Genomic DNA, 13077 nt, shown 5'->3' with positions numbered 1-13077 from the left:
AAGAAGTTTAAGTACTGTAGTGAGACCTACACAGGATATGTAAAATTACTTCGGATTTTTTTTTCTTTTTTAATGACACTTGCTACAATATAACTTTTTTTAAAAGTTTAAATAAAAGAGATACTGCTGCAGTCAGTGGCAGTCCATTTCTGTTGTTCTTTGTGACTGTAAGGACCATTGTTGATAAAGGGAAAATCCTTTGTGTGTGGGTATACAGGGTCTGTGATCTCCTAGGTGCTGCAGGACAATATGTTAGAACAGTTCCTGATGAAATATATGTGCAGTTGCGTTTTCCGGAACACTTTACAGCGATGAGCATAGAAGGTATCTATTAACAGAGGGTCTGAAGCCATCATGGTGACTCTGCCTGCTGTGGATGAGGTCAGTGTGCCACCACGGAGGCTCGACTCCTAAAGGAAAACTTGAAAACCTGGCTGGAAACTAAGTAGAGGGTCCAGACTGCTTATTTCAGTGGCCACAGGTGCTTTGCTCTCTAGCCAAATTGCACTTTTCCCAAAGGAAGAACCTCATTGTATTTTGAGAGTGCTGGTGTTGTGGGTAGCTACAGAACACTTTGACACCAAAACGTTGCGGCTTCTGCTGTTGGAGGGTAGAAGGTGAGCTATTGAATGTGTGTCCTGGTTTTGTAGGAAGCTGAACTATCTGTAGAAATTCAGAGAGTCCCAAGAGGTGCTTCAATATTGCAGTCAACCAGTTTGCCCTGTTCTTTGTGTGCTAGCTTTTTCTGGTTCCATGCAATGGCTTTCAGACCTGTTGGGCTGCAATTCAGTACTTCCAAAATGCCATTTTTATTGTGCCCCTCTTCAGAAATGTCTGTTTTTTTAAATATCTAGAGACTGTATACAGAAAGAGTGTGTATACTTTGACTCAAAGTAACAGTCAGTCTGAGGAGGACTCTGTGAGCAGGATGAAATCCATTGCTTTGACAAAAATACATAAAATCAGCTGCATCATGTGTGTCAAGCAGTTCAGGTGGATTTTGTGAAGAGGGAGATGCTGGAAAGGTAACTTGCATGCACAACGCTTGGGGCCTGGCTGCTTCATAGCATTCAGTGTGTACCAGCTGTAATTCTTGCTGCAATTTGGCAGCATCTCTTTGGATTATTAATGCCACCTCCCTGGGGAAACTTAGCAGTAGTTCTTGCCAGGGCTTTGGTTCTCCTCCTGTAACCCCTTTACCATCAGGACAGGGAGGCTTTAAGGAGGCTTTTCTCACTGAAGATTTTGTGCAAGTTGAGTGCTTTACATTCTCTTTGTGCCTCAGAAAATCCCCTGTTAGGTTCGTTGTAGCCTATATTTCAGTACTTTGGGTGTTTTCTACCTTGTCAAGCAAGAAGCAAAACTGCAGTCTCCCCAAAATATGTCTTAATCCAATATCACATTTGTGTGATGTTTGCATCTTGGGGTGTGCTGTGAAGTGTCTCATAAAACAAACAAAAAAGATGAGTTGCTCTGCTGGAAGAGATACAGTACTTGGCACTTAAGAAGAGTATGAAATGACAGGTTTCTGGCTGAAGCTTTATGCAAGCTTGAAACTAAGCTGGACTGTAAAATATAATTATTTGTTGAAATCTTGCTATTTTAGCCATGATGGTCCTTACTATTGGGTGGGGGGGTGAGGGGGAGAAAAATGAAAGGAAAAGGGAAAGAAAAAAGTGGTGGTGTTTGAGGAGAGATGATATTTCATCAGTAGTTATCTGGCTTCTTTTTTTTTGTCTGATACAGTTTCGGGCATAAGCTTTCTCCATTAGATCTGAAGGACTTCAGTTCTGTAACAGCAAAATCTTGTCCTTTTTTGAATTTCAGTAGAATAACTAAATGTAACACATGTGGAAAGAGTAGGATGATTGTAAGTCATGTAATCCAAAAGTAAAGATCCTCTGTGTTAGTGTCACACAGCTACTGATTATGGTGTATGAATAGTGTGTGGCTATGAGGAGTTACATTTTTAACCTGAAAAGTGGAAATGAGTACAACACACTAGTTCTGTGGCTGCAGTAACTTGTTTTAGTTGGGAAGTAGAAAATTATCTATACCTTTATTAAATTGACTTATTTTCTCGTTTGCCTTGTCCTTTTGTGTTTACCCCAACAGTATTTAAAAACACTGCTGTCTGGCAAGTGGTTCTGCATGAGGTGTGAAACTGTCTGGAGTGTTGTGTGGTGCGGGGGACTCGTGTGTGTGTGCTGGGTGTCTGTGGGTGCTGCTGTCATCCGTGGGTGAATACGACTGTAGAGCACTGGCTGCGTGAGGTTTGAGGAGCTATGCTGCTTGGGTGACCGTGCAATGATATATTTTGGGGAATGGGGGAGAGAATACAAGCCTCTTGCTAGATGAGTTCCCGGATCTCCTCACACCAATATCAGGAATCTCATTGCGGAAATGCTACTGAGCCTTGAAGGGTGTCTGGGTTTAAATGAAGCTGGCATGTGTACTCTGTGTGCTTCCCTACTATAAAGTGGAAAGAACGCTTTTTGTAAAAACCATATTTGGCCAGTACTGCTGTTTTTCATACTGCCTTGAAGACTGTTCTGTATTAAGATCTTCTCGTCTTGCATCCAGGTTATTTTTCCACTGGCTTTTGGGGTGGATGTGCTGTGTCTGGCTTGGTACGCTGCTGTGAACTCTGCAGGTTGTGCCATGCTGGACCGAAGCTGCAGGTCGTGGGACTGGTCCCTGCGGATCCCATCATGGGGAGAGGATGGAGGGGGGTCCTACAGCCTTTTGCCGCTTCAGTGACTTCGCTGCCATGTGTCTTGGGAGCCCCTAACTCCACTTCTTGTGGGTGTGGACTTTGGCCATAGCTCCTTGAGCACAGTCTGTGGCCATCTCACCTTGGAAACTGCCATCCAAGAAGAAGCCTGCCTCCTTAACGAAAACGGGGCCCGCAGAGATATGCTGCTTCCCAGAGCTCCCCTAGGGAAGGAGTTGGCTGTGAGGACAGCTTTGCTTGTGATCCATTTTAAGACTAAAGATTTTGGCAGGAGGTGGCTTTAGAGTCTTCATCCAAGTTTTTGATGTTTTCTGGATGAAAACTGTGTCAGGTCTGTTCTGAATGCTGAAGCAGTCTCCGTAATGAAAACCACCTGAATCTATTCTGGCTGTTTCATGCTGGGTCATGTGTTAATCACACTTCACTCTCTTCCCACTTGCGTTGGGAAGACTGGATAAATGGAGTGACATCTGGCTCTGTTGTTGAAGATTTGCTAAACTGAGGATGGCCTGTAGACACTTTGGAGTCATTGCTTACCAGCTACACAGGTATGTTTTAAAAACAAGGCCCTAGCTCAGCTGGTGCTCCTATGCAGAACTGTGCTAGTCAACCATTTTCACCATCGTGAATTTCCAAAGAGGGTGGTAATGGCAGAGAAACTGTTGGTTGTGTTTCAGCATGGAAACTGCTGTAAATAACTGAATTTAGTCTGGAAAATACAGAAAGCTTAAAAGCCAGTAGCAAAATCCCTTTAACTGTCTGTTGCATGGCACAATCACAAACAGTCTGTAAATTTGGTGTTTTGCATTTTCAAGTTAGGCTGCTTTTTGTCAAAACATTAACCTGAAAAGAAGCGAGAAGCATTTGTGAAGAAGCTCTTGGGAAGAGGTGTCTGAGCTAAGACTGTGGTTTTTTAACTGGAATTTAAAATGGAAATTAGAAAAAGTTTAGAAGGAAAAGAAAAAATGAACCCAGCAAAAGCAAGATGGTCTGACTTGTATCTCGACACTTACTGCGTTTCTGTATGTTGAAGCATCTTAAAAAAGGCAGGGGTTGCTGGAGAAAAGCACTGAAATGTCTGTCATCCCAGTAAACACATCAGTCAGGCTGCTTTGATTGGAAAACTGAGTAAAGTGACAATAGGGGTGATACTGTACAAGGGGATAAAAAAGCAAACCCTCTGGAGAAAGCTGGGTGACTAGGACATGAGCCTGGTCCTGAGATCTGTCTGCAGCCCATGGTCAGCATCACAAGAGGGATGCATATCGAAATGTTGTTTGGTAATGTGGATGGCGATTGTGCGGGACCCAGGCTGGCCTTGCTGCTGGTCCTCTCCTGAACGCCAGCTGGCTCGTGTTGGGCATGCCTCCAGGGCTCGGAGGCAGAGGTGTCTAGCCTGGAAGAAGAGAGAAGCAGCACGTAACTGTGGAAACAGGAGTGGGTATTGGGAAGTCCAAGGTATAGTCTGTCTCTCTGAATAGCCAGTTATCTGAAGCGTCACAGATACCCACTCAAGCGAAACGGGAAAAAAATCAAACCACCAGAGAAGAGCAGCATGGCTGTTCAGAGGGACTTCGGGGGCAGCCTGGCTGCATGCATCTTCCGACAGTCATCCTTGGGTGTCTGCAGGCAGGGGTGGCATGCCTGGCTCTGCATCTCCAGTATGCTGGTGTACCGGCTTTCCTGTCTGTTCCTGTCTCCCACGCAGCTGTTTGCTTCCAACAGCCAGAACCTGTATGGACCCAGCTTGTAGTTGTAGTCCACTGTAGGAAAAAACAAAGGCAGTATCAACAAAAACAAAGGCAATATCAACGAAGATGATTAAACAGGAGTTTACTGCTTTAGGGGTTGGTGGGTTGGTTTGAGAGCTGTGGTTGCATGTTGATAATTACCAGGAATAACTGCTTCTCGGCTGTTAGGAAGTAGTGGTGTAGAACACTGAAAAGATGCTATTTGTTGGAAATGTAATCTGCTTTCAACCTGCAAGCAGTTGTAGGACTGCTCCTGCTTCTGAATTCCCCTTCAAATAACAGGAAAGGCCCTGAATGTAAGAAGGGATCTGTGTTGACTGGGGAGTTAACACTGCCTTGCCAGTGACTGCTTAGAAACCTGTTTCCCTGCTGAATTTGTAGGAAACATGAATCCTGTGTACGTGTTGGTGCCTGATATTGGTGCATTTGCTTCCCCTGGTCTGTGCATCACTTTTGGGCACTGAAACTTGCTGATAACTCCTCTCTGTGCAAGAGCTTTCCTTGTTGCTGTCCCATGTCAATATAAGAAGTTTTTAATGGGAATTTGTCCCTATCCAAAACAGGACCTGGTTTGCCAGAGGTGATTTAGCAACCTAACAATTGGCAAGTCCAGTAATGTTGTAAACAGTCTTGTTTGCTGACTCTTCAATGTGACTTGGCTTGTTTTAACACAATTCCTTAGCTATACCTGATGTGATTAATATTGCAAAGAACTGGAGCACGCCCGTGAAGAGGGAGGGAGAATGATGTTTCCTGGAGGAGCCAATTGATGCAGCAGATAACTGAGAGGAAGTAACCAAAGAAAATAAGTTTCTAATACTAAGCTGTGATTTACTGATGCTGCCAGTGACAGCTGAGCTGAACTTGTGCTAAACAATGCTTCTTTTAGCTTTTGGAGGACTGGCACCAGTCTTGTACAGGGCTGGCAGTGCTTTTGGTCGCAGTTGTGTGCTTGCCACTTCGTGCTGCCAGAGCAGCTTGTCTCTGTTGGTACCTGCTTCAAGTCATGCCTGGGGGTATGGCTGTGGCAGTGGAAAAGCTCCCAGTGCAGTTTTAGGATGGGGAGCGTGAACACAGCAGTTCTTTTGGAATTTCTTTCTCTTCACCAAGAGGGCTGTTTCGAGTGAACGCGTGCAGTGTGAATTACCCGTGCCGCTAGCCTGGACCCAAGGTACCCTTCATGCAAGTAGTTCAAAACCAACAACAGCAAGTTGTAAGAAGTAAACAGGACTTTCCCCTGTTTCATGGATGATAGAACGGTTTGGGTTGGAAGGAAAATTAAAGACCATCTAGTTCCAACCCCCTGCCGTGGGCAGGGACACCTTCCTCTGGACCAGGTTGCTCAAAACCCCATCCAGCCTGGCCTTGGACACTGCCAGGGATGGGGCACCCACAGCTGCTCTGGGCAGCCTGGGCCAGTGTCTCACCACCCTCATGGTGAAGAATTTCTGCCTTGTACCTAACCTAAATCAACCCACATTTAGTGTAAAGCCATTGCCCCTTGTCCTGTCACTACATGCCTTTGTAAAAAGTCCCTCTGCAGCTTTCTTGTTGGCCCCCTTTAGGTATTGGAAGGCTGCTGTAAGGTCTGCTATAAGGATGTAGACACCACAGCATATAATAACTTAGCTGAAACCACAAGATGCTTTGCAGGATGGGGATACAGCCCTGCGGCTGTTGGCTCCTGGTCTAAGGTCTGCCTGCATGACCTTGGCTCATAATATCTTTCTGCTTGTCAGTACCGCAGGATGCGACAGTGGGCTTTGTCAGAAAGGAAAGAACAGTGCAGGAGTGAGAATCAGCTGTTTCCTTAAAGCCTTTTGTTCATGGGGTGGCTCTCAGGAGCAGATCTTCCCCAGGACTTTGGCCTGTCTATGCTTTTTTCCATCTCTCCTCCTGTGCAACCCATGAGGTCCATGTGTGGCGGCTGGGTTGGCTCAGGCTCTGTAGTAACACTAACAAGGCAGGCACTTTGGATATCCTCAGCCTTTGTTCTCTCATCGGGAAGCCAGATGTTTCCAGAGTTCCCATGCCACTGTGTCTTGCTGTTCTTTTTTCTCCCCAAAGCACTTGGAAAGCACATTCCTACTTGATTTTTATTTCACTGTGCATGTACCCAGGGACTGGGAGCAGCATGCACAACGTGTGTGCCTATGGTGGCTGTCAAAACTTGCCTCAAAAATATTAGTTTTGGAAAGTTGTACAAGGCCTTTACTGAGGTGTATGCCTTCCAGGTACCAATGGGGAAATGTAGTTGTAAATTAGAAGTGGGGATGGAACAGCTCAGCACTCGCTTGATTATGATCTGAGTAATGAGGTCTTTATCTTCACAAGACACAGCACTGTGTTCTCATTGGATCTGCTGGAAATAAATTGTGATTTCTTCAGTGACCTGAACAGTTCAAAGCCATTAAGACTTCTTGCGTTGTAGGTGTTAAGTGTTTTCATGTGTATTGTGTGGAAAATTCCAGGAAAGAGAGCATGCAGCTGAAGGCCTCTTTCCTCTTCCTCCTCCAGGAAAACAAACCCCAAAAAATCTGCCCTGAGCTGCCTTTGTGAACAAACCCAAGGAGCTTTCCTGCAGTGTGCCATATGAGTGTGTTTTGCTTCCCTGAGGTCTTTTGACCAGCTGACATGAGCTGTGGAAATTCCTGGTAAAGCAGGAGAAATGGGCTGCTGCTTTTTTTTCTTATTATTTTTAGAAATCCCTTTTATGTAAAGCATCTGCAGCAGCTAAACCATTTCTTTAATCAGTGGTGGATGATTGTGGGTCATTGCTAATCTAATAAATAAAACACTGGAACATCTTGCTTCTGGAGATACGCTTTTCTGGCAAGTATATGCGATTCTATTAGCAACACTTCCAGAAACAAGGTTTTATTCAGAAGCCAAGTGCAGTTACTCATGAGCTGAAGATGAAATCAGCGGTGATTGATGTTTTGCCTCCACTTGAGTTTTCCACTTTGCAGGGCTGAGTGGCTTAAGCTATGTGGAATGAGGAATTATTCACGAAGAGGTGATACTAATGCAGACTTAAGGACCTCAGCTCTAAGTGTCTGTGCCTGTCAATGCATGAGCATCCTGTGGTGGTGAGTCCATTAACATGCTGTATCAGCCTGACATACAAAAGTGCCAAGGAAACATTGCAGGATTCGTACGCTGCGATGTGGTGTTACCTGGTGAAACATGATGGTGTGCGTTACCTTGCTGGAAGGATGTCAGACTGGAACATGGAATATCATTTGCCTGGGGCCTGTGTGAGTATGTGGCAAAGAAGAACAAAAGAACCCTAAACGAGCACTAAAACAATTCAAGTGTTTGTGTTCAGCTTGTGTTGGTAGGTTTCCCAGTTTCTCTAAAACCATCTATTGTTTCAGTCCAGCCATACAGCCCTTACCTAACGCAAACAGCTCGCCTGGTGTTTGTTTGCCTTTGATCAAGTGGCTGCTGAGGAGGAGATGCTTTGTGGAGCTGTGGGGTGGAACGGCAGATCCCTGCTGCTCTAGTCAGCCTTGCACTGGGACCACTCCCTGTCGTCGCTCCAGGCTGCTTGCTGCGGGCCAAAAGGGCTTCTCCAGGCTCCTGCTCCAGTGCTGGCTCCTCGGGCACCCCAGGAAGGGAGCTGCCCTCTCCGATGGGGAGAGGAGGGGAGCGGGAAAAGTGGACTAATGCTCAAGAATGAAGCAGCTGTCTGCAAGAAGGGCAAGTAGGTAAATAAATGCTTTCATGATCATATGCTTAAAATGCAAAAGGCACGTTGATAATTAATTGAGCCACTAAACCCTTAAGTGATTTATGTGCTGTTTGTGAAACCAGGCCATTGGGAACAGCGACATTCATTTTCCTTTGAAGATACTTGTATGCCACATACTGCACCTGAAGGGAACTTAGGTGGTGTAAAAACCACAACACCCTCTGTTCTCAGCTCACCTGTTTCTGTAGCTTCATCTGTGCAGAAGGCGAGATTGCTTGTAGTCACTTCAGATGGCACAGGGAATGAGAAAGGAATGGCTTGGAAAAGCATAGTCGCTTCTTTACAGCTATGAAATTATACTTTTAAGGGTTCCGCTGGGATCTGAACCCTGATTTGTTTTCACATGAGGGCAGACCTTCTAGGCCTCAAAGGATGCTATTCGTGCCAGGAAATACTTAAAAAGTGGAGAGTTCCTCTTGCCTTGTGCTGTTTGTACTTTGTACAGTGGTGGTAAAATCCCTCTCATGTGCTCCGAGTGCTGACGAGGGGCTCGGCGGGGCAGCCTGGTGTGGCAGCACCTCGGGTGCCCCAAATCCTCCTGCTGCAAGTCATTCGGCTTTTTAGTCACTGTATAATGACAGGTCTTGCCCTTCTCCCTGGGGTCTTTGATTTGGCACTGCAACTGTGTACCGGGCTTCTCGGTTCCAGTCGCCCTGTACGGCTGGGAGGCTGTGTGTTACGGCAGGCCTTCACAGTCACCTCCGCTGAACCCTGCCTTCATCGGGAGCTGCTGCCCGGCGTTGCCTTTTCATCAGTATGTGTAGCTGGGGGAAGCACGAGCAGCACACGTGGAGCTTCTCCGAGGTTGCTGCCTCCAGTTTTGAATGCACGGTGGTTTGATTTTGAGCAGTTAAAGAAGAAATTACAGACAGTTGGGGGTTTTTGGGGGTGGTTTGGGTTTTTTTGATGTTGTGTGTTGTTTGGGGTTTTTTTTTCCTCCTTGATTAAGATCAGTGTCCAGCCCTCATGCCGTTCACTTGAATTCTGCACATCAAGCCTGGACCTGGTAGGATTACATGTGTCGTGGGCTGGAATACAGCAAAATCCAAACCAGCTCACTTAGTTTACAGTAGACTGAAATTTCTCTGTTGTGGAGTAACCCCCTCTGCTCTGGAAATGTATGTTTGTTTTTTTTAATGGCACTGTGAGCCTCTGGAGGAGGATGCTGCAGGAAAGCCCTGCTCTGCTAGCTCCCAGCTAGGTGCCAGGAGCATTGACATAACAGCTAAAAGATATATTTTTCTCTCCTTTCCTTTGGTTTTTCAGTTACAATTGGCTTACTCTAATTTTTTTTTCTTATTTCTGTGCCCCTGAAATCGTGGTAACCCCACTGGTAATCATGGGAGGGGATGTGCCTGCTCCTGTGAAGAGATGCTGTGGGGACAGGGAGGAAGAAGTGTCCTGAACTACCAAAGTACCGCTTAGATTTGCTGATCTTGCGGGGTGGGGGGAAGGCAGTCCTGTGACCTTGGGTTTTCACATGAAACAGTCGCTAGGTGGTAAGCTCGCTCCTTCCCCCGCAGCAGGCAGGACTCGTGAAGGCAGCAGGTCAGGGATGCTCCTTGCCTGTTTTGAAGTCCCATTCTGGTGCAATGTCCTTGTGGTGCTGGTGGAGCCGCAGCCAAGCCTCCCATCTGCCAGCGGGGACAAAAATGCTGTGGGAACTTTTACTGCGCTCTGTCTTGGAAAGCGTTGAAGCTGCACGCTGGAAGGGCTGGTCTGAGCCCATGCCTTGCTCACCCAGGGCTCGGCGTGGGTGGTGGTGGCAGTGCCGGAGCTCACCAGTGCCATGGCTTGCTGGTCCCACTCCTTACAGCAAGGAAGGGGTGACTATGCTGGCACGAGGCCGGGTGCTGCGGCTGGGGGAGCAGATTTGCTGGGTGTACTGGTGATGTCGAAGCATGAGGAGCTGCAACGTCTGGTGCTGACTGAAAAGGGCTTTGAGGGCTGCAGCCGGCATCGCGGCAGAGGCTGGGCTGGGTTTGCTGGGCAGGCTGGCAGCCGGGTGCTCTGGCTTCCTGGTTGTGAGTGCTGTCATCGGAGTCACTCCCAGCCGTCGGGCCGACCCCTGGGTCGGGTTTTGCTTCGTTGCTTCCCTTTGCCTGGCTGCGATGGGAAAGACGAGCAGGGACAGAGACAGGCAGAGGAGGTGAATGGGAGCAACTGGAGGATGATGGCTTCTTCCCCTGGAAAGCGTTGGGTGCATCAGGAGCCCTTTGGTACGTACGCCTGCTGCGGGGATGGCCTGGGCGGCACCTGTGGCCTGGTAGGAAAGGAGCAGCTGTTGCCTGATGTATTGTGGTAAATTAGCAACATAGATAAGCATGGGAACAGTCTTTTCTTTTTTTTTTTTTTTTTCCTTTGTGCTCATAGTTTAACCTGGAAAGGCATTGCTCGCCCATAGAGGGAGCGTTCTTGTTAGAAAAAGGGACTTAAACCCGTGTCTCCAGAGATTGCTCTAGGACTTGGGGGAGAAGCAAGTGCAGAATTACCATCATCTGTGTCCTTTTTGTGCTGCGTACATGCTGGGTGTTACCTGGTCTCTTCTGTGACTGGAGGGTACTGTGCTTGTTGCCTTGGTTTTAGTTTTTAAAACTGTAAATGAGAACAAACTTAGGGATGGGTTGGGGGGGGCAGGAGGTAACATTGCTCCAGTTTCTGCTCTTCAAACAGGGACTTGTGGCTGCCTGCGCTGGCAGTGTCATGTTGGCTGAGGAACAGACTGGCAGGGCTATGAATTTACACTTTTTGTGCAAAGCAAAAATGTGAATGCAAACATATTTTAAACCTCCCCTCCCACATATACACACACATGAGTCTTACTGTAAAATACCTATAAAACCATATTATGCTGCAGACAGGCCCTGTGAGACACGAGCAGAGTTTCTTCAGTTCTTTGCCAGGGTGAAGGGGTTGTCCCAGCCTCAAGGGCTGGGAGCTGGCATCCACTGTGCTCCCTGGAAGCAGCTTGGTGGAGGTGCACTACAGCACTAATGAAATTTAGTTATTTTTATGGTTAGCTGGCAAATAATTGCTTTGTACTCCTCAGTTTCTCCTGCCTTCAGTCCTCCCTGCATGCTGATGGAGGACTGCAGCCCACGCCGTCTTTGTGCTTTCAGAGCGTGCTAAAAGCATCGCTGCTGGCAGGGTGGCGTGCGGCAGCTCACGCGCCTTCCTGAAGCACCCGGTTCCCCTTGGCCAGTGCTCAGCGCTTTCTTTACTGGTGTGTTCTGCACTAGTTTAATGAGTAAACAGAGCTTAAAAGTTAAGAAACATTTGCTCCACAGAGTAAGGCTCATGGAAGAGCCCAGTGCATCACTTTGTAAAATGCCAAGGTTGAGGGTTTTTTTGTGTGGTGTGGCTCTTTTTTTTTTTTTTTTTTTCTTTTTTTTTTTTTTTTTTTTTTTTTTTTTTGTAATAGGAAGTGTTTTCTGCAGTGTGTGTAATTCGTACTGTTTGCAAGTGCTGGCTGGCTTTTTCCCTTCCTGAAATAAGGCTGAGCTGCATATTTGGTTCCTCTAATTCTCTTGAAAAATACGTATGTTTGCAAGAGACAAGCGAACACAGCCTATCTTCTTGTTAAGATGAAAAGATCCCTGCTTTCAGGTTGTAAGAGCTATTTTTGAGGCTAAGACCTCGATATTTTCTTTCAGTTCAGTTTATTTTTATGCTTTCAGAGCTTGTGCTTTTGTAGTTCCTGCCATCCTGGAGAAGAGGAGGAGAGATGATGGGGTTTATGTTGTGGTCTGGTATGGGCAGCTCCTTGAGATGGCTAGGTCTGGCAGCAAGTCAAGGGTACTTAAGATAATTTATGAAGCTTAGTAGCACTCTTCCAGATTGCATTTTGCAGCTTCATGTGTGGGTGGATAAGAATCATCATTCACTTGGATTGTTTTGGTAGTTTGCCTGTGTTTTGGAGAAGGGCAGGTAGGTGAACTTGGCACATCTGGAGAGCATCATAGCTGCATCTCTGCTGTGAGGATCCTTCCTCCATGATCGGTTTGCACAGTGCTTTAGCAGCAAATGCAAGGATATCATCGGAGGTGAAAGGACCAAAAAAAGAAGAAAAAGAAGTAATTGCAAACCTGTTGAAAGCACACATGGAGATTATTTTAAAAATACATCAGTGGATGTCACCTGCCTTGTCGAACATGGTGTTGACCTGAGTCATTTTCTGCCTGCTGTTAGAGTGGATTTGTTAGAGCTGCTCTGTCTGGTAGTGATCAGCAGATAGAAATTGATTCACAGTCCTTGTGGGAAATAGAAAGGGGAAAATAGAAGTGCTTTGAGAGGCTTTTTAGACCAATAACATAGAAATATAATTGGCTTTCTATAGAGAAAAACATTATCTGAGGCATTTGGACTGCTCTTGTGTTAGAGGTCGTAGGTGGATCACTGGAGCACAGGCAGTGGTAGTGGGTGAACTGGGAGAGTGCACCTGAGCTATGGGCAGCTGAGATGGGGCTGTTCCTTGGTTTTGGGGTAGTTGCTTGTAGTTTGTGTGTCTCATAGCCTTGATCAAGCTCGTCTTGTGGCTGGCAGCCAATAATTCAAAACCCAGTTTGAGTCCTTTTCCAGCAGGCGGTGGACTAAGGAGTAGAGAGTGCGTGTGTGTAGGATCCCTGATTACAGAAGGATTTTCCTCTGTGGGGCTTGGCTTGGCCACGCGAAGTTTTCAACACTTGTTCTTTTTTAAGAACTTGGGCACCTTATTGCTGTCGTGTCTGTTTGTCTTTCCTGCTGAGTTCAGATGTCATCCTGGGACTCAGTGCTTGTTTCTGGCATGTGGCAATATGAAATCTAGTGCAAGAGATTTACTTGGAATTGTAAGCATCCAG

The 13077-nt window shown here is 46.5% G+C and overlaps 1 protein-coding gene across 10 annotated transcripts in view; it reads left to right on the top strand.

The window, feature by feature from the left end:
- Positions 1-13077, top strand: part of LOC308053695 (H(+)/Cl(-) exchange transporter 5) — a 43883-nt gene that overhangs the window by 4133 nt on the left and 26673 nt on the right. For 2 of the 10 annotated variants that reach the window (XM_080365260.1, XM_080365265.1), the window contains exon 1: positions 7586-8195. The exons of 5 other annotated variants lie outside the window; for them this stretch is intronic. Coding sequence is in view for 2 of the 5 variants with exons in the window: in XM_080365258.1 (XP_080221384.1) it covers positions 10029-10458 (430 nt within the window). In the remaining 3 variants the exon portion in view is untranslated. Of the gene's footprint in view, positions 1-7585; positions 8196-8245; positions 10459-13077 lie in introns of those variants that run through there. 3 more of the 10 variants (XM_080365258.1, XM_080365261.1, XM_080365259.1) reach the window with 3 other exon arrangements.

Source organism: Falco punctatus, assembly GCF_963210335.1.
Source record: "Falco punctatus genome assembly, chromosome: 15".
NCBI lineage: Eukaryota > Metazoa > Chordata > Aves > Falconiformes > Falconidae > Falco > Falco punctatus.
The sequence above is the reverse complement of the archived record's forward strand: the minus strand, read 5'-3'. Positions and strand labels throughout refer to the sequence as shown.